This window comes from Patiria miniata, unplaced genomic scaffold, assembly GCF_015706575.1.
Source record: "Patiria miniata isolate m_02_andy unplaced genomic scaffold, ASM1570657v1 HiC_scaffold_7, whole genome shotgun sequence".
Lineage (NCBI taxonomy): Eukaryota > Metazoa > Echinodermata > Asteroidea > Valvatida > Asterinidae > Patiria > Patiria miniata.
In genome coordinates this window covers 9,533,075-9,554,774 of record NW_024037074.1, presented here as the reverse complement: position 1 = coordinate 9,554,774, position 21,700 = coordinate 9,533,075, and the positions used below count along the sequence as shown (strand labels likewise).

The window sequence follows — 21,700 nt, the reverse complement described above, 5'->3', positions numbered from 1 at the left end:
GACGAAATACAGTAAATATAAACAAATTGAAACAATTAAGTACACAAATCTGAGTCATGTGAACTGTGGAAATACTGCTAGAAATAAATCAATTTAAAAAGATAACATTACTGTCTTCCATGTAACACATTTTTATGGCAAGGTGGGCAGATTTGTAGTATTCCGATAATTAAAATTCTATTTTTAATAAAAAATAATTTCGTTTTGATTATCTAATTGAGGATATTGTAGCCAGTTTGCACCTTCTCTTGTTCATTGTACGTGAATCTTTTCAAAGTAAAACGTTAGGCATTCTGGCAAATGAGACAGAATTGGGCAGAAGTTGAAATAGAGGTTTGTGGGTTTTAGGAAAGAGAATACAATTTTCCCTACAATACTATTTGTTGCACTTCATTCTGTTGACAAGTTACGGCGTAATACTGAAAAAAGCCTGAACGTTCCAGTTTCCTAGTTGTGAAAATGAAAGATGCCAATTTGTTTCTTGTGAAATACATTTTATTCTGCACCTTGTATGCTATTTCTTTGTGCAGTACACATATCAAAGATTGCAAATATCAATTAATCTGAAGGTCAGAAAAAGTTCATCACTATTCAGTTTATTTTTAATTTTTATTTACTTTAACCAGTGCCCAGTTCCGTTTCATTTTGCCAGACGCCTCACAAATATGCACAGTACTGCACAGCATAATTCGAATCCGAGCGTAGAAATCTTAAGTACATATATTTTTTATATAACCTCAGGTAATGGCAAGACAAAAATCAATTGTATACAATAATTCACTTTAGATTGTCCAAAAAAAAGAGTTTTCATGATTTCCATAATACGGTACATAGTAGTTTCATGTCTTCTCTTCCAAGGCTGACAAAAAATCACACGATTTCAATAAACTTTCCAGAACACAGAGGTATCCAGAATAGTTTCACGATTTTTGCATACTTCTCTCAAGATATTTTTTCTGTGACTTTCCTAATCATTCTAGGATATTAAAAAAAAAGGTAAAGGGGATGAACCTGTGTTCACAGGAACGGAGTGCCCATCTCTCTTTCAAAGCGATTGGGCCAGACTCATATGCTGCTGTGGGGGATCGCCACACCTCCTCCACAGCGAGTCTGTTACCTTCCAAGCATTGAATAATGCCGGTACCCATCTAACACCTGGGTTGAGAGGAGTAATTGAAGTAAAGCACCTTACTCAAGGGCACAACACGCATGGCCACGACGGGGCTCGAACTCACAATCCCACGAGCATGGGGCCTGTGCTCTACTGCTAGACCACATGTGCCCACAAATATCTAGGATATTCACGCTAATCAAGGCTTTCCAACCTTCGCAGGATGTTCGTGGTGGTCATTTTCTTAACTTCTATGACTTCGGCAGTATTTCAAATAGAAGATCTTTCTACACATTTGTAACAAACGCTTCACAGAGATACGGGACTGAAACTCCTTCCTGGTGCATCAACACAGCGGTGCGTTCTTCAATTCGATTTGTCTGTGGGGCGCCGGCAGCAAGGTACCAGTTCCAATGATGTAATGCTCCTTGTTGACTATGTAAATCTCCTCCCCTGAAAAAAAAAAAATACAAGAAAATCAGCTAAGTTAAAAACAAAAATTAAATGAAAATTTAGACCAAAACATTTGTCAAAGTGAATAAGTACTCAGTTGAATGGCCTTGTAGTCCATTGGTTACTTCTTTTTTTTTTTACTCTAGACTAGTGTGAATTAAAATTGAAACTTTAAAATAAAAGATCATGGTCCCTGTGTCCTTGAGCTAGACACTTTTCTTTAATTGCCTCTCATCACCCAGAAGCAGATGTTAATAGTGTGGAAATATAAAGGTTTTACAATACAATGTGTCACTGAGCCCTGACCACAATAAGGTCACTTTTCAATTTCTGTATTTGGTTTAGGCAAATTCTTTCACATTTACCAAAAATTGACCCAAACCAAACAGTGCCGTATTGTGTCCACCATATCCCAAAACGGAATATTGGAATGTTGTCATTTTTCATTTGAGGATAACTTACCAGCATGTATGACCTCTCCATCCCTCTGATCCAAGTCCGCTTTCTCCTCGTCACCCTCATCTGTTGGATCGCCCCCTCTCTTGTCCAGACACTCCTTTCCCTCAATCTCTTCCTTCATTGTGCCGGTACCCTGCCCCGGCTGGTTCCGCTGGCAGCTGTTAGGACCATCGGCGACCTCCTCTGCGCCATCGTTGGGTTCACCGTCGCTGCTAACGGAAGGCGGGGTGGCGGGGTTGACGTAGTCCGCCATGGCCTGGATCTTCTGGATCTCGGAGAAGTACTGGACCGCTACCGGGGTACCGGTGATGTAGGTGCCGCCGTCGGACGGAACGACGCTGGCCACCACACACTCGCAACCAAGACTTTCCAACTGATGTACCTTTTAGACAATTGGACAAAAGAGTAAACTTGATTCACCCTGACAGAACTCAGCCAAACCCCCAACGGCATGTTTTGTTGGAATCTGTCAGGATGGTACAGTACCCCTAAACTAAGGCCGTGTCCGAAACGGGCTTCCAGAGCTACGGCTACGTCTATTGTCAGCGCGTCCCCGCGTATTTTCAATGGGCGCAGGCCTAGACCTAGCTCTAGACAGCTGATTCGGATGCAGCCTAACAGTCTTTTAAATTGGGTTGGCACACCTCCAGAAACAAAGCCAGAAATATGTGTGTGCAGTTTCCCATAAGGTGTTGGAATTTGCCAGGATGGGTATGGTTCCTAGCAAATCATGCTGGGGAGTTAGGGTTAAACACAAATTCTCAATAAAGAGTTCAGACAGCAAACACACTTGTAACTGTTTGAAGACCTCCTATTTTATCATGAAAAGAAATTACGCTGCCAAATAAATCCATAACAATAAAACCTGAACTGACAAATCTGTACAAAATGAAAGATTTAGAGAGTCTCTTAATAAATTTTGTAGGGTCCCTGAACTTTGCTTCAGAGCATGGATCTGGGACTAACCCTTCCAAGACAAACTTACAGATTGCTGTACTTGTTGCATTATTCTCTGAATCTGCTGTTGCCTCCATTCACTGTCGTCGATCTCTAGACTCGGCGCTAAACCTTGACTCCTCATGACTGGGATCGTCTCATCTGGGAATCGGTCGACAGCCGTCGCATTCAGGGCTCCTTGCTGCTGTGGCTGCGATGCGGGCTGATGATGAGTCGTCGTGCCGGCAACCAGACAGCTGCTCTTGTCGGCATCGGATTCCTGTTTCGCTGGGGTCGGCAGGAACGCTGCCTGGGTGCCTGACCCTGGCTGCACAAAAAAAAGTCAGAATCTGTTGACAAATTTTCACAAACGTTTTAAACGGAACCAACAAATTTAGAAAGGAATCTCGTATTCATGCGACCTGCCTTCTTGATATATTTTTTTTAAAGAATTGAGGATGCCTGTAAGCAATTTTAATTTACAAAGAATTAGGAGAATGTTATTACATCCCTTGAAGTTTAATTTATACATTTTGCAATTATTGGCAACCATCTTCTAAATTGACTCAACCAGATTATACATTGTATATAAATTGTTGTACCCGATGCACACATAATGAGAAAAGTGGCAACCTTTGTACAGCGTAAGAGAAACGGGAACACTCAGTTGAACGTTTACCGAATTAAATGCGGCTTCCTATCCTTACCAAACTCTGTTGCCCTGAGCCAACTGGCTGGTTGACGTTCTGGTCTCGGGGGGCCAAGGGCGAGTTCCTCAAGGGCAGAGAAATGTTTGAGCCAGGGGCGCTGGCTCTGGTTGCAGGTCCTATCTGGGTGGGCTGCTGCCCCCCGTTTGGCGGGTGACGGAGGATGTACTGTGGCCCACTGAAGGCGCCAGAAGGCAGGAGGTAACGCCGTTTGTTCTCGGCTGACTGGTCGTGCTGTAGCATCATGCCAGGCATGGGGTTCTTCTGTGCGCTTTCCATTCGACGTTTGCGACGCATGTTACCGATCCAGTTCTAAAAAAAAAAAAATTATAAATGATATTCACAAATTAGAACCAAGGCACCAAATCTACCATTGAATAGCTACATGTTGAATATTTTAAGGCATAGGTGAACTGTTTTATCAGTCTTTGGTTAACCAGCCTCATTAACGGGTCCTGGATACTAGACTGCGTATTCTGGGCCCCACAGCCACCTGTGGAAAAAACACAGGAAAATTTGCTTCTCCTAGTTGAGAATAACGGACTGTCTTGCGTCTACTGGTTGCATACTTACCTGGTTACTAACAAAGGGGAAAGACTGGGCAGGCCCAGAAGTTTGGTTTCCATGTTAAAGTCTCCAGATAAAATTTCAAGACCGAAATTATCAAACTTTTCTCTGGAAATAAAATGGAAACTATACATGGACATTTAGAATGTCAACATCTTTCTTTTGTGTTTCAGCAACCAGGAAAGTCATCTAACCCAGAAATTAAGCTAACAATTAATTATGATTATTATTAATCAATTCTGGTAATGAAACCAAGGATTCCTCAAAAGCGCCTAGGCACTGTAGCTCTCACAAGCCTGAAAGGCTGAAGAAACCTGTACAGTTAAAAGAAAACAAATTCCAGTGTGTTTTTTTCCACAGGTGGCTGTGGGGCCCTGGAAACAGAGGCAGTCTTCTGTCTGGGCTGCATTTATGAGGCTAGTACTAGTAGTAGTTACCCTGACAATGTCAAAGTCTACCCCAGCCTCTTGAGCACAAGCCACAATCTTGTCCTGGTAGGCCAGGCTCTGCCCATGCATGCCGTTCTCATAGTGCTTCATCAAGATTCTCTTCTGGTCCAAGCTGAAGGAGTAGCGCATAGGAACCTGTTGATAAAATAAAGATTGCTGTTTTTAGAATGCGCAGTCCCTGACGAAAGGGGGGGGGGGGGGTTGGCAAGAAATATATAGAAATAACAAAATACTAAAACAAACAAAAATCTATACAATGTAAGAAAGTTAAACAAACACTGAATTCAACTCAAATCAACCTTGCCCTTGGAATGGAAATTTGGAATTTGGAAATATAAAAATTTAAACAAAAAAATGCCATGGAAATTAATTTGGAATGGAAACTGAGAAACATTTCCAATTTCAATTGTTAGGAAATGCATGATTGCCCAACCCCACTCCATACCCCCCATACGAATTGTACACAGCCATGACAACCAGGTACTTCTTCTTTCATATACCCCCACCGGCACCGTCAGAACCACGCCCATTGAAAAGATCGTACGTATTGTGTACGGCGCTAGTGTGTAAAAACACCGCGCCGCGACAAGCGACGACCCCGATTTACGGCAGTTTTAACTTGAAAACTGTCAATAATACTCACTTTCTGAGGCAACGGATTGAAAGATACATGTTCCAACCGAACACCAAAATCCATGGCGCACGGAAAATGCACCAAAAATGATACCCTTTTACTTTTTCTCACCCTGTGAGATTAAATTTCGCACGGAATCTTTAAAATCATCAAAGATGGTGGATCTAAATCTATTTATCTAATCAATCATTCATGATTACCCACAATGCACGTTGATTCATTACAATCTTACCGTCCGTTTCAAGCCATATTTTCGACTTTTTCTGAATCATTATGAATCACAAATAAGATTTTGTTTGCAATGGGAACCATCTCAACAGAATTTGCAAGAGCCCATCTCCAAAAGGGAATCACCGTGTTTACAAAATAAGTTTTTAAAGGGCAGCAGTCTTAGGTGACCTTCTGCTTAACCGAGAAATAATCGATCGCCTACCGATTCGACTTTACAATCGATCAATTAAGAGAATTGTAGAACCAATCGATTCAATGATTAGAGAAATTTTGTGGACTTTCTATTAAAGTAATAATAACAAATGAGATGTACAAAGCTCAGTTTGGAAGAGAAAAATAACGAAAGTATGACATGTGAAAACCGATATTGAAAAGTATAATCGATACTCGATAGTAACCGATACTCCTTTTGTTCCGTAATCATTTCGGAGGCCGAGGACACGGTGCAGTGCTACATTGTACATTGCACGCGCCGTACGTATATCTTTGCACGTACGGAAATTTCTTTGTCCTGTAAAATGTCGAGATGAGAAATCAACATTCCTAATTTCGTCGGATTTTTAAGCCAAAGAGGGAGCAACACATTGTCCGTAGACATCATGGAGCGTAAGGAAAAGGAAAAGGACAACGGTGGTAGCGGAGATGAGGCAAAAAAGAGGATAAGTCCGCAGTCTTCCGACGCTGGGAGTTCGGCATCTGGGAGCAGCGGATCGGGACCGAGTGTCACACTGGCGGCCAACGGTGGTGGCGGCGGCGGCTCGGGCGGACATAGCCACTCCATCTCGCACGGAATGCATAGCCATGGCCATGGCCACGGCCACAGTCAGGGTTCGGGATCACATGTACAGAAAACCTTCAAAATAGCCCCAGGAATGCACGATGCTCCCCGAAGACAGAGCAAGAGGAAGCGGGCAAAGGCAAGCCATGAATGACATGAATGATGAGGGGAAAATGACAATGAAAAATATGCATATAGTGATAATATCCTAATTATTATTAAAAAAAATATGGATAGTAATAACAAAAATATTGTATTTTTAATTAAGGTATACTTATAGGCCTTATAAAGTCAGTTTTGTTATGATCAAATTTGAAATGCACTGCTGTTTGTTTTGTTTGAAATACTTGAATTTGATGCCAGTATTTGCTTTTATTTACATTTCAGATCTTTCATGTAGGCCCTATTGTCATTTCATGGCTCCTTTCAAACTACTTTTTACATTAACTTCTCTATTTGTTTTTGAATTTGATAACAAATAAATGTTTTGGCATGTTTGTGGGCAATTCCACGGTAACGGAAGGACGTTTTCACTCATTAAACAAAATTTCAAATGTGTGTATCACAGACACTGTTCATAGTTACAGCAAACAAATGTCACAATTGTATTGCTATAATGCTACTTTCATTTTCCACACTTTTGAGGGGGAAAGAATGCCTCCCGTTTTTGAATTATGAATATTAATGAGGTCGGTAACGGAAGGACGGTAAAACGGACAAGGGTTTTTCAACTTACTCGCGTTTTGCGTAAACTCTGTGAATTTTATGGGGCAATTATATTTTAAAGGTAAGAAATGGAATCCCTGAAGCTTTATCTATACTATACCGCCTTTCATTTGACTTTAAGTGTTTCGGTAATATAATTACAACGTTTTAAGCAGATTATGATTTGGTAACGGAAGGACGGTAACGGAAGGACAAAAGGTTTACTCAATTACAGCATGAACAAAATGTGAATTTACACTAATTATACAAGTGAAACAAATTACTGAAATGTGTAACTGAATGTGAAATCAACAATATGCAGACCTGGCATAAATAATTATACCCAAGAAACTATTGAGATAAAGATAGAAGCCTGCTAATTAATGATAACAAAAGAAAAACGAAAACAACCCAAAACACATAATTCACGAACACAAGACAACTACAGAAATGGACTTCAAACCCATCACCTCAATCCTTAAAAGTTTAAATACACAGTATTTCAACTCTTGAGTATATTGGTTACATGTTCACCAACAACTTTTAATAATAATACCGGTAGGTTCAGTGGTTTACCTAAAGGGTGGGGGGGGGGGGGGGGACCAGCCTACATGTACATTTAAGGTAAAAACATCTACCGGTTGTACTGATGGCTTCAGTTAGGTGTTGCTTTTAATTGAACTCTAAAATCAATGTTTGAAATCAAATTACAATGATTTAGAGTAGTAACAATTAATTTATAAACATCCAAACTGAAATTGTTAACTTGGGCATAATTTGTCAAAGATTGCACCTCACATGTCTTACACATGTAAATTGAATGAAAGTGCCCCAAAGTACCGGTACTTTCTGCCATCTCATTTTTGACTTAATTTGCTTCTGGAATGGCTTCACAGAATTCGTATCTTTCTCTATTGTCCATGAATGCTGATGGCAGCAACTTTATGATTTGATTTTCTGCAACAACTCCATACATGTACAAGTACTGGTACATCAGCATATATGTACATGTACATTGTACATGTTGTACATGCCTGTGCCTTCCTTTGTAATAAACACCTTGCCCTGCTTATCCCGCTTTTGTGAAGGTGGGTCACATGAATGTCCTTTCAATGCTCATTATACATGCACGTATTTGCAGTGATTTTCATTTTTCAAACATGAGCGCAAATGTCGTAACATTTGATAAAAATACGATTTGTCCTTCCGTTACCGTCCTTCCGTTACCAATTTGGTAACGGAAGGACGTGATTTAATTAATTGTAATTAAAAAACGAGAAGAAAAGCAGTGTCAGTTATAATGTCATATTGAAGGCCTACCTAAACTTGCTTTGCACAATAACTTTCAATGCATTCATACTGCAAGTTTTAAAAATAAATTAAAAATATGTATATTTTCGGTAACGGAAGGACATTTTCGAAGGCTGAAATATTTGAAGTCACTGAAGCGAAGCAAATTACGCAAAATGTTAAAAACAAGTTTTAGTCGGTTTTTCAAGACCAATACTTTCTCATGACAGAAACTGATGGCATTAGTACATATTTTTGTGTGTGTTTTGGTAGAATACTTTCATATCACTATTAATCACATTTTTAGGATTAAAACAGGATTATTACATCATCCTATTTTTTGGTAATGAAATGTATAAAAAATAAAATTCCAACTTCAAATCTTGAAAATATAGACTTCTAGCTTTCATTTGATGCCAAATTTGTTTAAGTCACATGTATTTGAATTTTTTGGTGTCATGTCCACTTTGGTGTGGAATTGCCCTTGTGTTTCCCTCTGATTGAATTTAATCATTCTGATCATGTTTTTGATTTATAATACATGTACATGTAGGCCTATTTTCCATGAAAGTCGGTATTCTGTGGACTATCAAACAGTATTGAAACAGAAACCAAACAGGAAATCTTTACCGTGAACAACTTACTTATCATTCACAATGTCGCTCAGGTCGAGTATCGGGAGATGGATGAAAAGCTGGCCAATCTTTCGGAAGACGAGTACTTCTCAGAGGAAGAGAGACAACTCAAGAAAGAAAAAGTCACAAAACCAGCAGAAGATGAGCCAGAGGAAAGTGATTTGGAAGAACCCAAAGGTAGGACTGAGGGATTTCCTTGAAAAATATTTACTGTTAAACAACTTTAGTGTAAACACAACTGGTGCAAAAACATACAAACTCTTTTTGGGAGTTTGTCGCATCATCACATAGTGTATCCACAAATGATAATGTTTCCATTTTTTTGTGTTCTTCACCATTCAAAGGGCGATCGTGAAGTGTAGGGCCCCTGTTTTGTTTTGATCAAATTAGAGTCTAAAATGTTTTTTATTGCTCAAAAATCAACTTTTACAATCAAAAGCAGACTTTTCTCAATTCTCATGACACCCTGTTTGCAATTTTGAACAGATTCTTGGGGTAGAAATCACAATTTTCCTGCGCGGTTTGTACCTTGTGATTCAGCGCGCCGTGCGTGCTCACGGTACATCACGCGGTGATCGCTATCTTTATTTTGGGGTCGCGTGTTGTCACCGCGCTGTGATTGTCATTTTACCCCCAAATTTCCCTCAAAAAATCAAAACCCTGCCCTCTGTCTGTGACATAGGCCTACCTGTTTATTGAGAATGTCGCCAACTAGTTTGGTAGGTCCAATAATTTTAAAGTGGATTTTGTTCCCTTATAGGAACCGGGCCCAACACTACACGATCGCCATTCAATGTCTCTAATCGCATTGGTTGAAATGTTAACAGCCCCAAAACCTTTGCAGTGGAAAAGACAAATAATCCAATAATTACATGGTTTGGTCTGATTTGTATAGGTCTTGATGGAGCAGCCTTTTCAGCACGTCTTCCCAGCGATAAGATGACAGCTCAGGAAGCAGCCTGCTTTCCTGATATCATTCAGAGTCCAGCGCAGACACAGAAACTGTTCCTGTACATCCGTAACAGACTGGTAAGTGGTAAATGTAGGGCCCTATCGGTCGATCATGCCGCCATTGGTCGATCGCGCCGCCATCAGTCGATCACCTTTTCTTTCTAATTCACAGCTCTGGAGGATTGTTTTGAAAAAGGCAAGTCAAGTCTCAGATTTCCTTCAGGACCGACCGATTGCGCAAGTGCATTTCCGCGCGATTGCATGATGGCACAGATCCACCGATCCGGCCCAACATAAACACTTCCACCTTGGGCTTGCTTAACAACACTCTGAATACAGACGTAATTGCCATAATCGGACAGAACTCAAACAATGCACTGTGACATTTGCGTTGGTATGTTGGCTGGTTATCTCATGCGGGGGCCATATAAAAATTGAGCCAATCGAAGCTACATATAAAGCCTTATGGGCTCCTTGCAACAACTGCATTGTAGTTGTACTACAAATATATTGTCACAGACAGCATATTGCAGTGTTTGACATGTAGTTGAGACCATCACCAATCCATCACATGTCCAAGGTCAAGGTCACATGCTATTCAAATAAATTGTGACAAAAGCATTCCTTAGTCAATGTTCATTACCTGTTACTTGTGACTGGACTTGTGAACTTGGAATTCTGAGTGACTTGTGATGGACTTTACTACACAGATAATTTGTATTTCTTTCCAGCTCCAACTGTGGTTTGAGAATCCCAAGCTTCAGTTGATATTTGAGAATGCACTGCCGCAGATTGAAGCTCCGTACAACAGTAAGTTTGTCTTTCATTGACCTTTCTTGAAACTTTTTTACTTGTGCATGTGTACTTCATTGGATGCGTAAAGCTGGTGACGAAATTTGGACCATTATGACGTAGGATTTGTGGATTTGTTAACATAACATTCTTAATATGTAGTTGGTGGGAGATGTCTTATGAGAAGCATCCACAATAATTTTAAGAGAAGGTTTTGGCTTTAGCCAGATTATTTGTGTGATTTTTTTCAGTGTTTTTGTTAATTCCTGTGATTTGTTCCAAGCAAAAACTTCAAGTATTAACCTAACCTTCCCAAATCCTCCAAAATCCTCTATGCAATTTGGAGAATTTTGCAGGATTGCGGCTATATGGCAAGTGTGTTACTGATTTCGGAGGATGCACTGTGTCAAGGTCTTAGGCCTGACCTTGTGTTGTTTATGCGCAGCTGTGCATAAACAACAGTAAGCCCAGATTATACTTGAAATCCTCCGCACTGCTCCAGGATGTCACTGGCTCTGCCTCAACACATTGCTAAATTTTGCAGGATTAAGGTAGTGGTCACCCCTCCAAGGACCTCATTCAAGAAATAATGGATGATTTTGGAGGATTGAGGCTATGTGCAATTTTTACATGGAGGCAGTTGGAGGATTTTGCAGGATGGAGGTTGCATCCTAGCAAAAATGCCTAGGGAGTTAGTGTTAACCCTAACCCTGCTAAATGCTACAGAATACACCACTAGTAAAAAAGTTGTTGCAAGTTGTTGCATTTAGCATTGTCCTGATCTGCATGCATTCCATGCCTGCATTCCTTTGCATTTGGCAGGGTAGGTGCTTGGTACCAAGGCTGGCACTGCATTCTGTTGCATTTGGCAGGGTGCCTAGAGAACACCCCGTGGGGGTACCACGGCTCTTCAATTACTCAAAACTACCTTGAAAACATGGACTAAGTTTTAACCTAGTTGGTTTGAATGGAAATGTGTGCATACAGGCGATGTCCAACTGGTGATGCGTGTCCATGCTTACCTGGAGCGCCACGGACTGATCAACTTCGGCATCTACAAGCGCCTGAAGCCCCTCCCCACCAAGACCCTGGGCAAAGTGCTGATCGTCGGTGCCGGCATCTCGGGTCTGGCCGCAGCCTCCCAACTCCAGACCTTCGGCATGGACGTGACCATCCTGGAGGCCCGGGACCGCGTCGGGGGCCGCGTCACCACCTACCGCAAGAACAACTACGTGGCCGACCTGGGGGCCATGGTGGTGACGGGGCTGGGGGGCAACCCCATGACCATCGTCAGCAAGCAGGTCAACATGGAGCTGACCAAAATTAAGCAGAAGTGTCCCCTGTTTGAGAGTGGAGGTCAAACGGTATGGACGGCAAGTATTGAAATTTCCTATGTGTTCGGGCGGAGATCCCGCGACCCTAACTATCACCGTGTTTCTACTAACGGTAAAGTTGTCTTACTATTAACTCTGCAGTTGAATATGATTGCTAGAAGTTACCGGTGAGTGAAGTTAGACAGAATATTTTGCTTAGGGAGAGCTGTTGGTCATTACAAGAAAGCAGTGGCAGGAATGTGTTCCAACAAACTGTTTAAAATATTGAAAGATAGTTTCACCGTTGACGTTCTTAAAAATCAACGCTGCTGAAGGAACCTGTTTGCCTCGGTTTGATAATCAACAAATTGAAGAAAACTATATATTTGGTATGATAATAATCATATTAATCATACAGATCTCTTTTAGTGTTTGCCAAGCTGATACTAAGTAATATTTGGAAAACAGTTCTCCTAATGTTTTTTTTCCTTTCATTTGTAGTATTTTTAAGTGGTTGGGGGCTGGTTTTTTGTTTTGCTTTTGTTTATTTTTTGTTATTTTTTTCTCTTTGTTATTGGTTTCTTCTTTTTTTGTTCTCAGTGTTGTTTCAATAGTACATGTAGTTTGTAAGTTTAACATGTTTTTGTTTTGTTGTTCTGATTCTTTTCATTGATTTAGTTCTGAATTAGAATCCTACATTGTACATAATTCAAATTTTAAAGTTTTCCGCTTTCATAAAATTGATTGGGTAATTGATATATTCATAAAAATAAGAAAGATGTTTAAAATGTTAGATTTTCCCCTAAACTTAAGCTTAAACTGACACAATTTTAATTTTGTTTGGTGGTTTTAGGGTGGATTAACACTCACAAATACTAATTCAACAATTAATTTCATAATTTAAAACATGCATTCATCAAAATCTAAACAAATTGAGCGAAAAGATGACATCCGTTCAGTATGGTTAGCTTTCTTTGAAATATATGTATGAAATCAGCTAAGACAACACTCTGCTTGCAACAAAAACAAACGAAAATTCTGTGTCCCAAGGGAACTTTTGACATAAAACATTATAGTCTTTCTTCAAGACGCTAGTGAGTGATATCTGATTGCCTCAGAGCTGCAGTGCCGCATGCTGGTGTAGGGCATTCTCACATGATCAATTTTAAACTGCTCATACTAGCATACTAGCAAATAGGATGGTCAAAACCTGTCATGCGAGGGCGTGCTACTATAAAATATTGATGCGCCCCGCCGAAGCATTCCAGATCACTAACATTTTTAACCAAGACAATTATCGTCGGAGAGCAAGAAATGATTTCTCTGTTTTTGTTTGCGTGCAGATACCAAAAGACAAAGATGAGATGGTGGAGAGAGAGTTCAACCGTCTTCTGGAGGCTACGTCCTTCATGTCTCATCAACTCGACTTCAACTTCATCCACGGCAAGCCGGTGTCGCTGGGCCAAGCGTTGGAACTTGTCATCAAGTAAGAAATGGGAATGGAAAGGGAAGAGAAATGTTGCACCACAACTATGGCGTCATCCCAACTATGGTTTGGACAGTCGCATCTACAGTTGAGATAAACTTCTTGTACATAGATATAATTTGTTGACTTAAAGGGGCACTAGGTCCTGAAATCCCCAAAAATGTTATGTTTTGGGTTGTTTACTTAGCCTATTTCAAACATCTGGTTGAAAGGAAACCAACCTAATGTCTTACCGTTCCCGAGAAAAGACAAAAAAAACCCGCTTGTTTACATCGGACATGACGGAGTACGAATATGTTTTTCGTGTCGTTCTCATGTACGCTATACACGTTGTGTGTCTCGGGAACAGCGCGCGGTGACCAATCACCAATGCAAAAAGTTGTGGTTTCTTCAACGTCCGCAAAAGGCGAACGCTTTACGCATACGAATGAAATCACAACTAGCATCCAAACAGCTCGAATTTATGGGGTCGCAAAAGTGGACCCCGAAATTCGTTCTCGCACACATAATACAGAAATAACACAAAAACGCCCAGTTTTGAAAGGATAGTTGTGTGGATGTTTATATCCTACTTTTAAAAGTTATTTCCGATTATCATCATCTCGTTCATAGCGCGTTTTGTAGCCCAATTGGGCTGTTCCAGGACCTAGTGTCCCTTTAAACTCAGCTACGCCATCACGGCGCTCAAAATCGATCAAGTGACTTAATTCAACATTTTGACCGCAGGTGATTGATATGGCAGCTGTACATGTACCTATCAGTTAGTGGGGCGCTGTGATCCAACGTTTACGGTGTTCGACTCGTGTGCCGTGGTACACGGGTTCAAATTCTGACTGGGGAACGTGGTGCTTGTGCTCTTGGGCAAGGCACTTAACCATTATTGCTTCGTCCATGGGATGGGACATGAAGCCGAAGGTCCCATTTGTTTCATATTTTCATCATCTTCATTTACCGGTCTCTAAAAAATAGAGAGAGCTTTGAAACGCCTGTAGACAGGGCTATATAAATGTAATACATTATTGCCTCTTTTGTCTGTTGATGAAATTTGACTGGTCACAGTGTTTACACGAATGTGATCCGACTGGTTTTTTTTTTTACTTGTATGTAGACAAATGCATGGCAGGGGAAGTGGAAGAAATTTTTGACTGTCTGTGACTGTTCGAACAATAGGAGGGTTTTAATCAATAAGTACAGATTGTGAACAATTGTGCACAATACCATGTTTTACAGTGTTTTGAATGCTTCAACATTTGTGTGAACATAAGTTCCCGTCTTCTTTTATATTGCATGAAAAATTGCAGAATGAAGATTTGATTGCCATATCCACCATAGACATGTGTGAAGCTAGAATACCTAACTGACTTGTTAGAAGAGGCAGTATTCCTTGTGGGACCTGCCAGACATTCTCAGTTTGTGAATGTTTTCTGAGACTAAAATCTTGTGAAATTGTGCCTTCCTTCCAGACTTCAAGAAAAACAGGTGAAAGAGAAGAAGAGCGATTACTTGAGGACGGTCATCGGTCTACAGGAACAGACTAAAGAAAACCAAGCTAAGGTAATGCTAGAGGGGCTGTCTCCCTGTTTCAGGGGTGTGAAATCTCAGCTTTAAAGCTGATTTCAGCATTTTTTGTTTTGGATTTCAGCTTTTTTCCCTCACTTGCTGTGAACAAAAGTATAGGAGATTTCCAAAGTTCAGCTTTTTTACACCTTTTTCAGCTGTTTTCAGCTATTTTTATCAGTGGTCACTCACACCCTTGCTGTTTGCTCCCATTACCCTCCATGATATTTTGGCCTCCCCAATAATGTTTTTTCCTTGATGCGTTGCCTTTTAGTTACCTGCTGAATCCAGATTTCCACAGGAATATATACACAAGGGGTGTACTGCTCAATCCAACAGGACCCAACAGATATGTAAGATAGTTGGGTCCTGTTGGATTGAGCAGGGTTCGGCTTTTAAGCACTATTTCATGGCGTGGTTGTGCTAACGGTTGTGTGCGCATGGAGATTTCTATTGTTACGTCATCGATTTAAGCAACTTTTACCTCTGGGGTAAAGTATGCCTTTTGCTGTGCTCACTGCTTACGGTCTTCATGAAACAGACTGAGGCTCTGTTAGCAGAAAATCGAGTGCTTAGCAGCGCCTTGAAATTGGACCTTGCTTGTATGTATTATTGCATGTTTAACTTCAAGACCGCACCAAAAACAATTTATCACCGCTTTGCCAACCAAATACAAGGGCAGTGAAAATTTTTTTTGAAAACTTACTTATTGCAGCTGTTGGTACTACAAGACAAGATCAAGGAACTTCACAAGCAGTACAAGGAGGTGTCAGAGAGCAAGACGCCCAGAGACATCACCGCAGAGTTCTTAGTACGCAGCAAGATGAGAGACCTGAATGCTGCCCTAAAGGTACATGAATGCGTTGATTCATTTGGGGTTATTGCGATTTGCTAATAATCGCGTTGATTCATTTGGGGTTATTGCGATTTGCTAATAATCGCAACATTAGAATGCAGGAGTATGGCATCACACAACAAGCATTTGTATCGTGATGCTTGGTGTTCTTGGCCTCACAGTAAGTCTTTCCTCGATGGGACAAGCATGAAATGATAAACCGAAGACATGGATGAATGCCGTTGGCTGTCTGTTTAACATTTGGTGATGCATCAAACGTATTGAACCAAAAATCACAATCACTTGAAACTTTTGAACAAAATTCATGTACCGGAATACGTTTCAGCAACAGAAGTAGGTTTTGGCCTATTTGGTAATTTTGATGATATGCTCAATATTGGCCCAATCTGATATGCCAATCCTATTATCAGTTAAACACTACTAAACAAATGGTAGACTATTTCTAGGCGCCAGAAGTCAGAGTTTAAAGTTGACAAAAAAGTTGTAATTGGTAACTAGATAATTCTGAACAATATATAAACCCATTACACTACTTTCTTTAATAATATACATAATCTCCAGCGCCTTGAGTACCTAATTGTTGGTAGATATGTGCGCTATATAAGACTCCGGTATTATTATTATTATTAAAAATGCCTCCAAAGGATAGTTGAGGATTAACCAGCAGCTGGAGCAGCCCCTTTCTCCTACATATTTATTTAGCTGCATCAGGCCCCATATATGAAAAGTATTGGTGACTGGCCTTTACTTTCCTTAATCCTTTAACATCTTCCAAAATCCCTGGTGAATTGTGAAGAATTTGGAAGGATAAGTAGTAATGACGATTGTTTTTTTTTCAACAGGACTATGATGTACTGGTGTTCAATCAGAAAGAAGTGGATGAGAAAATGCAAGAGCTGGAGAACAATCCACCGAGGTACATGTATGCCAAGTTATCTGCAAATCAATGTTTGCTTGACAAAGGCTGTATTTTTCACCATTTGTCTGGAGGATAGTGAACATCTTCATAATAACTCATTTTTACTCATATTAGACATCCCACATACGCAAGTGGGCACGGAATAATGTAGTGCGCCTGTGTCTCACATGCCACGAGGCTGAATGCCGGAAGCACGAGACACTACATTTTTCGTGTTCCACGAGCGCGAGTGGGATAACAAAAATTGCCAAGCAAAGCTAACTTGCATGTCATTTAATTTTGTGCTTTCTATTTTTTTTCTTTTCTTTTCTGCTTATTGTTCCCAGTGATGTCTACCTCTCGTCACGTGACCGTCAGATCCTAGACTGGCACTTTGCCAACCTGGAGTTTGCCAACGCCACGCCCCTCTCCACCCTCTCCCTCAAGCACTGGGACCAGGACGACGACTTTGAGTTCACCGGTAGCCACTTGACTGTCCGGAATGGCTACTCCTGCGTCCCCATCGCCCTGTCCGAGGGACTGGACATCAAGTTGAATACGATCGTCCGACAGATTAAAACCAGCAACACAGGTCTGTTATTGATACCATTCTTACTTGCTTTTGAAAAAATAAGGCAATTTATCAAAATAGCTAAAAATTTAATTTTCAGAGGTAAAAGTGTATTTTAAATAATAGTAATTTTGGATCCATTTCAGGAGTGGAAGTCGTGACCCAGAGTGCCAAAGGTCAAAGTGGCACCTACACCTACAAGGCCGACGCGGTGGTGTGCACCCTGCCCCTGGGGGTGCTGAAGCAATCCCCACCGGTGGTGCAGTTTGTGCCGCCCCTTCCGGAATGGAAGACCAGCGCCATACACCGCATGGGCTACGGCAACCTCAACAAGGTATATTCAAAAGTTTGAGTGTCTTGATACAGGTATACATTCCCTTTGAACTAGGGTTCGTGACTCATGCTCAGAAGGTTTCAAATCCTGCTGCTGGTCATATGTTGTGTCCTTGGGCAAGCCGCTTCACCCCCATTTTCCTCTCTCGACCCAGGAGTATAAATGGGTACCGGCAGTAGCTGGGGAGTAACCTGCGATGGACTGGCATCCCATCCAGGGGGAATAGAAATATTCTCAGTCGTTTCATGCCAAGGAATCATGCCAAGATAAACACTGACCTATTGTGCAATATTGGCGTGTGACAGACTTTACGTTAAGAGTCTGGTTCACTAGTCCGGCTGGCTTGCGAAGAAAAAAGTAAAGGGACGAACCCTGGCAAAGCCCAAGTTTAAATTAAATTTTGTAGCGAATTGATTCATTCTGTATTTTAGGTGGTGCTGTGTTTTGACAAGGCGTTCTGGGACCCCTCGGTTAATCTCTTTGGCCACGTCGGCAGCACCACGGCCAGCCGCGGCGAGCTCTTCCTATTCTGGAACCTGTACAAGGCGCCGGTACTCCTGGCTCTGGTCGCCGGGGAAGCTGCGCAGATCATGGAGAACGTCAGCGACGATGTCATCGTTGGCCGGTGTCTGTCGGTGCTCAAGGGAATCTTTGGTGCATCCACAGTTCCACAGGTATTTATACTGGGCACTTGTGATTAACTTCCCTCAAATAATGGTAGAATACTGATCAGATCAAGTATGTTTAAAGCTATAGTCCATCATTTGCAGCCATCCGAAAAGTAACTGGCGTGATTATTGTTGAAAAACATACTTGGTTGAAAGATAGTAAGGGGACTAAACTCCCTGTGAAATTATTCTTTCTGGCAAGCTGTCATTTTGAAGTAATCAACGAAAGAAGGCCTTTCCAACGGTGCTTCTTAAGACGCACCGTAGGTAATTTAAATTAGTAGTTCCTTTTGTTATTCGGCGAAGCGCGCGCAAGAATTGGCACGACACACACGCATGCACGGTTGCTATAATTCGTCGGATCAGTGATTTGAAATTGAGATCCTAGAATGCTGGGTTTCTCGGAATATACAGCTGAAGCTGAGCTGAAACTTCATCAGGTTAGTTGTTCAGTACCCTTCTTTAGATTTTGAGCACTTTTGTTGCTTCAAACGAACAAAATGCACAAATTACAAATGATGGACTATATCTTTAAGGTCCAATGGAGAACTTGTGGTTGATTCACGACATAACTTATGCCAGCCTGTACATAGCAATTGTACTCAAAATATGAACAAAGCACCATCTCTAAACTTCATTTTACCGGTTCTTTCCTATGCATTATAATGCCAATGGCCTCAGTAGACTGGTTCTGAATAGTTGACTAGACTAAACCAACTACTTTCGTGCAAGGATTGGCTCCATGTTGGTTGTATTTGTAAGAAAATGAATACTGAACATAGTTTAGGGCCGTGATTCATGGGAGAATGGAGCGTGTCAAAATCAAAGGCTGAAGTCACTAGGAAGCCATCTTAGAAGGCCTGAAATGCTGGACTTGACGCTCACGCAAGGATGCAACAGGTTCAAGTACAGTCAGAACAACATTAGTTGTGTGTACCCACTGGGGAGTTTGAAATGGTAAAAAAAAATAATACTGTTTGTGCACGAATTCCATACTGTAAGCGTTGATGTACGTAATGGCAGCCAGTGGAGGCGCATGTCAGGATTTACTTTTTTGCACATTGCCATAGTCGCATGCACTACCTGAATATATCAGTGGTACAGTGGAACGCCGCTATACCGAACACCACTATACCGAACATTCGGCTATACTGAACATCATCCTTGGCTCCCGGTTTTAATGTACAAAACGTACCGAACATTGTTGTTGGAAAAATTCCACAGATTAACAAAAAATCTACCGGTTGTACATGTATTAAACACCATTTGGGCCACTTTTAATTCCCGAACATCAAGCGACCCATAGTTACATCGTGTTTGAATGTTGAAGAGCGATATATGGCTATTATTTCCCCAAAGAATATAGGGAAACCACCCGTTGCTAAATTTTCCTGATGACTCCTCGTGCAGCCGCGGGATGTGAGAAATGCCAGTTCACTATTGGTCAAAAGAGGGTACTGGTGCTTCAAAATCGTTGTACCAAACGACCGTTATTACGAACACTTTCTGTGGATCCCACGATGTTCGCTATAGCGGCGTTCCACTGTACCTCCAAATTCTTGTGGTCAGGATTATTTCCATTGCTACCTAATTAATGTTTCCTTTCCCAGCCCAAGGAAGCAGTGGTAACCCGCTGGCGTGCAGACCCCTGGTCCCGAGGGTCCTACTCCTACGTGGCCGCGGGCTCGTCCGGAAACGACTACGACCTGATGGCCACCCCCATCACGCCCACCCCGGTGGTCCAGGGCGCGCCCCCTCAGCCCAACAACATGCCCCGCCTGTTCTTTGCCGGCGAGCACACGATCCGAAACTACCCGGCCACTGTGCACGGCGCCCTCTTGAGTGGGCTGCGGGAGGCCGGCCGCATCGCAGACCAGTTCCTTGGCTCGCCCTACGCCCCTCCGAGGCAGGTTCCCCCCATGGCTCATCAGTCATCGTAGACCCACATCATGTTGGAGCATTTCTACGGTCACAAATTCTTGGGCTAACTTTGTGGACTGTTTAGCTCAAGACTTTCATAAGAACATCAAATATTTGCCAAGCAAAAAACAGGTTTTACTAGCTGGAAATTCTTGGGCTAACTTCTCGGACTGTTTAGCTCAAGACTTTCCTAAGAACATCAAATATTTGCCAAGCAAAAACAGGTTTTACCAGCTGGAAAGTCATGCAATGTATATTCTGTGTTGTGAATCTGGAAGCGTCTCTGTAAAGACTGCCAAGGGAGTGAAGATTAATGTTAAGAGACACAGTTCCCCATTTAAAACAGGCTTTTTATAAACCTGTCATTATTTATGCACTGTTGTTTCTCTTTACTGCCATTTATAAAGAGTTTGATAAGGTCTTCATACTCATTGTTTTTCATTAACCTAGCACGTATTATAGCACTTTTTGGTATTTTGTTCTTTAGAACGTCCTAAGGGCTGTTTGGGGGTCAATGACCAAATACCACAGAATACTACATGTGTTGTGCACACTTGTATGGAAAGACATGCATACCACAGGTTACAACTCGGTATTTTGTAGCTTTGGGTGAGGTTAGGGCTAGATAGAAAAACAGAATTCAAAGGGTTAGACTTTTCTTTTCGTTTAATGACTCATTCATTATGCAAATAATGAATGTTTATGAGTGCAATGGAAAGAATAATTTAATGAGGTGACAGATGGAATGTTCCATTGCACGAGGCGAAATGGAACATTCCATCTGTTACCGAATGGAGTTATTTCCATTGCACGAACGTGAATCATTCATTACTTGTTTTACACAACACCTGAATATATCCTTGTCGTCTGATTGGTTCTTTTCCACCAATCGTGTGACCATGCAATGGAACCTCGATTCACAATGGAATAGAACTTTTATTTGTGGTGCGGCCGGGCCGGGCGTATGGACGAATAAATTCAGTGACACCTGATCAACGACCCAATAACTTTTGCCTTGCCAGAAAAATGGCGTTTCAAGATGAAACATGTATTACCACATGATGTTTCCGCAAACCTTTCATTCATGAGTAATTCCGCCATGCAAAGCCTCAAATTTCACTGTAAACATCTCTGTTGCGGGGAGTAATTCAAAAGAAGCATGGACATTGCATCTAGATACACTACATTTCTACATGATTAATTTTAGTCACTGGCAGTCAAACATCAATAAGCCTTTTCGGAGTTCCAACTGCGCATTCATAACCTGTGACAACGCGCATTGTTTGTCTCAAATGGCCTTTGACATCATCGCGCCACTGACTTTACAAAAAGGCTGTTTGTGCATTGTGGGTACTGTCAAAGGGCATTTGAGACAAACAATGTGCGTTGTCACAGGTTA

General features: G+C 41.4%; 2 protein-coding genes across 4 annotated transcripts; one reads left to right on the top strand and one right to left on the bottom strand.

The window, feature by feature from the left end:
• Positions 1-1,142: 1,142 nt before the first annotated feature.
• On the bottom strand, positions 1,143-5,761 carry LOC119744935. 2 transcript variants are annotated; one of them, XM_038221154.1, is made up of 6 exons: positions 5,549-5,761; positions 4,671-4,817; positions 3,667-3,978; positions 3,009-3,287; positions 2,027-2,405; positions 1,143-1,564 (listed from the first exon to the last, which is right to left on the bottom strand). In XM_038221154.1, exons 2-6 carry the CDS (start codon positions 4,809-4,811, stop codon positions 1,458-1,460), a joined length of 1,218 nt encoding a protein of 405 aa, XP_038077082.1. In that variant the 5' UTR covers positions 4,812-4,817; positions 5,549-5,761; the 3' UTR covers positions 1,143-1,457. The 2 variants fall into 2 exon arrangements, with proteins under 2 accessions (XP_038077082.1, XP_038077081.1); XM_038221153.1 differs by lacking the exon at positions 5,549-5,761 and adding an exon at positions 5,326-5,521.
• Positions 5,762-5,949: 188 nt separating this feature from the next.
• LOC119744934 (lysine-specific histone demethylase 1A-like) lies at positions 5,950-20,529 on the top strand. 2 transcript variants are annotated; one of them, XM_038221151.1, is made up of 13 exons: positions 5,950-6,464; positions 8,988-9,132; positions 9,851-9,984; positions 10,638-10,716; positions 11,686-12,071; positions 13,355-13,497; positions 14,961-15,051; positions 15,770-15,904; positions 16,753-16,826; positions 17,156-17,400; positions 17,526-17,713; positions 18,145-18,387; positions 19,992-20,529. In XM_038221151.1, exons 1-13 carry the CDS (start codon positions 6,147-6,149, stop codon positions 20,319-20,321), a joined length of 2,511 nt encoding a protein of 836 aa, XP_038077079.1. In that variant the 5' UTR covers positions 5,950-6,146; the 3' UTR covers positions 20,322-20,529. The 2 variants fall into 2 exon arrangements, with proteins under 2 accessions (XP_038077079.1, XP_038077080.1); XM_038221152.1 differs by having other exon boundaries at positions 5,951-6,464; positions 11,686-12,062.
• The last annotated feature ends 1,171 nt before the right edge of the window (positions 20,530-21,700 follow it).

Coding starts and splice junctions, on each gene's coding strand:
- LOC119744935 (XM_038221153.1), bottom strand. CDS start 5,379: ATGGATTTTGGTGTTCGGTTGGAACATGTATCTTTCAATCCGTTGCCT. Junction 4,818..5,325: donor TCAATCCGTTGCCTCAGAAA/GTGAGTATTATT, acceptor TTTTATCAACAG/GTTCCTATGCGCTACTCCTT. Junction 1,565..2,026: donor TGGAGAGGTCATACATGCTG/GTAAGTTATCCT, acceptor TTTTTTTTTCAG/GGGAGGAGATTTACATAGTC.
- LOC119744934 (XM_038221151.1), top strand. CDS start 6,147: ATGGAGCGTAAGGAAAAGGAAAAGGACAACGGTGGTAGCGGAGATGAG. Junction 15,052..15,769: donor CTAAAGAAAACCAAGCTAAG/GTAATGCTAGAG, acceptor TACTTATTGCAG/CTGTTGGTACTACAAGACAA. Junction 17,714..18,144: donor GCTACGGCAACCTCAACAAG/GTATATTCAAAA, acceptor TCTGTATTTTAG/GTGGTGCTGTGTTTTGACAA.